This window comes from Cariama cristata, unplaced genomic scaffold (genome assembly GCF_000690535.1).
Source record: "Cariama cristata isolate BGI_N322 unplaced genomic scaffold, ASM69053v1 scaffold8263, whole genome shotgun sequence".
Classification (NCBI taxonomy): Eukaryota; Metazoa; Chordata; class Aves; order Cariamiformes; family Cariamidae; genus Cariama; species Cariama cristata.
In genome coordinates, this window is record NW_009610084.1 from 32,809 (window position 1) to 35,914 (window position 3,106).

The window sequence follows — 3,106 nt, forward strand, 5'->3', positions numbered from 1 at the left end:
CCCCCCCACCTCTGCTTGATTGCGATACGGTACCATAGCTTGACGTTCTGGATATACAATTAGCACTTTCTGTGGCACTTTCATGCAGATTCAGCCTACCTAAATACAGGCATCTTAACCAAGGTACCGAAATCAGACGCCAGCTTGCCTTGGGGTGTCTGCTGAGACGGCGGGGGGGGAGAGAGAGAGAAACCGTTCTGTATGTAGTTCCTTTGCCTCTCAAAGTATCTTAGAAATGTCACAGGCTGGGTTGCAGCCTGATTTGTTGCCTTCTCATATAAGGAGTCTGCGTCTGATGTGCCGTGGCCTTTTAAAAGTGTACAGCAACATGACATGTTAATGTATGTCAGAAGAGCATTTGGGTATTTGCATTTCATTTGATACAACTGGTGATTTAAGGGAAGCAGAATGGGCTGTTGTGGGGACTTTAAAAAGCCACCAGGACAGTGGAATAACAGAATACTGTGAGAGCCTTGTTGATCATACATTGCGTTTTTTGTGTCTTACCTTATGACAGTGAATCCTAACCCAAAATTTGCAGGGAGTCCTGTCTATTTTTGCTTTTGTTGCCTTTTTTTTTTTTTTTTAAATTTCAAATTTATTTATTCACATCTTTCACTTGCCTGGAGCTGGTTTTATGAGTCATACAAATGTGCTATATTGTTTTCTTTCCTTCTGTGTAGAGCTGGATAGTAAGTTTTGTTGAGGGTTGGAAGCAGTTACACTCTTGTGGTTCACTAACCTTTTTGAGTGTTTTATAAAAGAAACGTGAGCTCCTGGTTTTCTGCCTCTGCAGTGAAACCTAATGAGTTTCATATACATTGAGTCATGGTGTTGACAGGTGATGATAAACATCTGCACTACTCGAGTTACCGTAACTAAAAGATTAGTGGATCTGATGTTTGCAAGTTACTTGCACGTGAAACATTTGGTCTGGTCCGTTTTTTTTAAGACTATGAACAATTTTATGTTTTATGTAACCACAGAATTCAGTTACTTATTTCTAGACATTCACCAAAAAAGTTACTTTTGTCCTTTTGGGGTGCAGTTTTATTTCTTCCTTGCACCTGGTGTAGAGAAAACTAGTTGCAGTGTGCTGCCCAGCCCACCCTCCCTCGCCTCAGTCCTTGCTGGCAGAGGCACGAGCAGAATTTCAGGTAGGCTCTCTTAACTCTCCTCCTGTTCTCCCTAGTCTAGAGCTTTCAAAGCCCCAGCACACCCAGAGAGGATTACGTTTCACTCCTCTTTCACTAGCCCCCTGTCAAGTGACCCTAAATGTCTTGTCCTATACATATATACGTAGCTGCCAGTGTTAGATTATCTGAATTTAGATAGTTAGATTATGTGTAGAGTTCAGAGAAGCCAGGCGTGGTGCAGAGGAAGCTGCAGTTGTCGGATGACAGTGGGGAAAATTGACTTCAGTGTCCAAGGACATGTAAAAGATGACTCTGTCGGATGGGTAAAAGTAATGAAAAGTGCATCAGATCTCAGCCGGCGCTTGTCTTCACTTTTCCTCTTAGAGAGGGCTGTGCTTCTTAGGGGACAAGGCAAGAATGAAAGGTTGCAGTCTTGGTACCAAAAATGGAGTATTTTGGTTCATTATCACTTAGCTCTTTCACAAGTATTTTCATTAATTATTATTTACCTTTTTCTAGAAAAAAAAATGGGAGAAGTTATCTATGGAAGCTTTGATAATATTCTTCCTCTTAAAACCCAGAATAATTTAAAAAATTCAATGGTGATTTGTCCACTAAGTATCCCCACCACCTGCTCTATTAGATTTTTTTTCTTCCAAGCCTGAACTTTAAAAAAATAACAAGACCCAACCCCCTCACCCCCCCAAAAAAAAGGCTACTTGTGTGTATGAACAGCCTCTTTCAGCAGAGAACATTTCATGCCTCCTTACTTGCCAGAGACTACTGCCATTTAGAAAAGGCATCAGGGAGTTTGAGTACTTCTTTGCCCACCCAGGTAATTTAATACCTCTCCTCTCTTGCAGGTGAGAAACGACATAGTTTTGATGTCAATTATAATTCAAGTTTCATGTACGATAAGGAAAGCGACATAATGCAAGGACGGATGATGGACCAGGCCATAAACAACGCCATCACCTACCTTGGGGCTGAAGCCTTGCGCCCTCTTGTGCAGACACCGCCAGCTCCCACCTCCGAAATGGTCCCCGTCATCAGCAGCCTGTACCCCATACCACTGACCCGCTCCGACGTGCCGAACGGCACCTCGCAGGAGGCAGAGAAGAGCCATGCCCACCTGAGGGACAAAAGCCTGTCTTCCGACAGAGGCCTTTCCCCAAACAACAGCGGCCAAGACTCCACAGACACTGACAGCAACCACGAGGAACGGCAGAACCCTGCCTTCCATCAAAGCCAGATGATCCCTGCTCAGGCCCGCAACGGCCTACAGTCCTTGAAGGATTTCCCGAGGCCATATGACATAATCAAGCCGCCTGCCATATGCCCACGCGATGCCTTTAAGGTCATCAACAAGGAAGGGGAAGCCATCGGGGTCTACCGGTGTGACCATTGCCGCGTCCTCTTTTTGGATTATGTGATGTTCACCATCCACATGGGCTGCCATGGGTTCCGCGATCCCTTCGAGTGCAACGTCTGTGGGTACAGAAGCCATGACCGTTACGAATTTTCCTCACACATAGCACGAGGAGAGCACAGAGTAGTACTCAAATAAAAGGACCGGTTTTCCAAGGTCAAAGGCTTTGTTTTAGATTGGACGGGAGGCTTGTTGTTTGTTTTTTAATTAGTATATAGAAATTTATTGAGTATTTTTCTATGCCAGTTTTTAAATGAGTGTCACAGGGAGGTGATGCCTTTTTAAATTTTTCTTTACAAATAATTCAGTGTTCTGTAGCATCTATGCCTCGCTGCTGTGGTGAATGGTACTGTATGAAATACCAGGAGCAGAGATCGATTTTTATATGAACTTTTACTTTTGTGAAAATCAAGAGCCATTTAAAATGTTTTTATTTTTTAACGTGCATTTGTTTTTATAATGTGTGCTTTAACTCAGTGCAAAAGGTTTTTATGCCCTGCTGCCAGTTTCCCTGCTTGGTCAGATGTATAGCCAGCAGTAT

General features: G+C 43.4%; 1 protein-coding gene across 1 annotated transcript in view; it reads left to right on the top strand.

Moving 5' to 3' along the window:
• IKZF3 (IKAROS family zinc finger 3 (Aiolos)) overlaps positions 1–2,703 on the top strand; it is a 30,303-nt gene extending 27,600 nt beyond the window's left edge. Inside the window, exon 7 of the mRNA XM_009697756.1 lies at positions 2,000–2,703. Coding sequence (XP_009696058.1) covers positions 2,000–2,703 — 704 coding nt within the window. The remainder of the gene's footprint in view (positions 1–1,999) is intronic.
• The last annotated feature ends 403 nt before the right edge of the window (positions 2,704–3,106 follow it).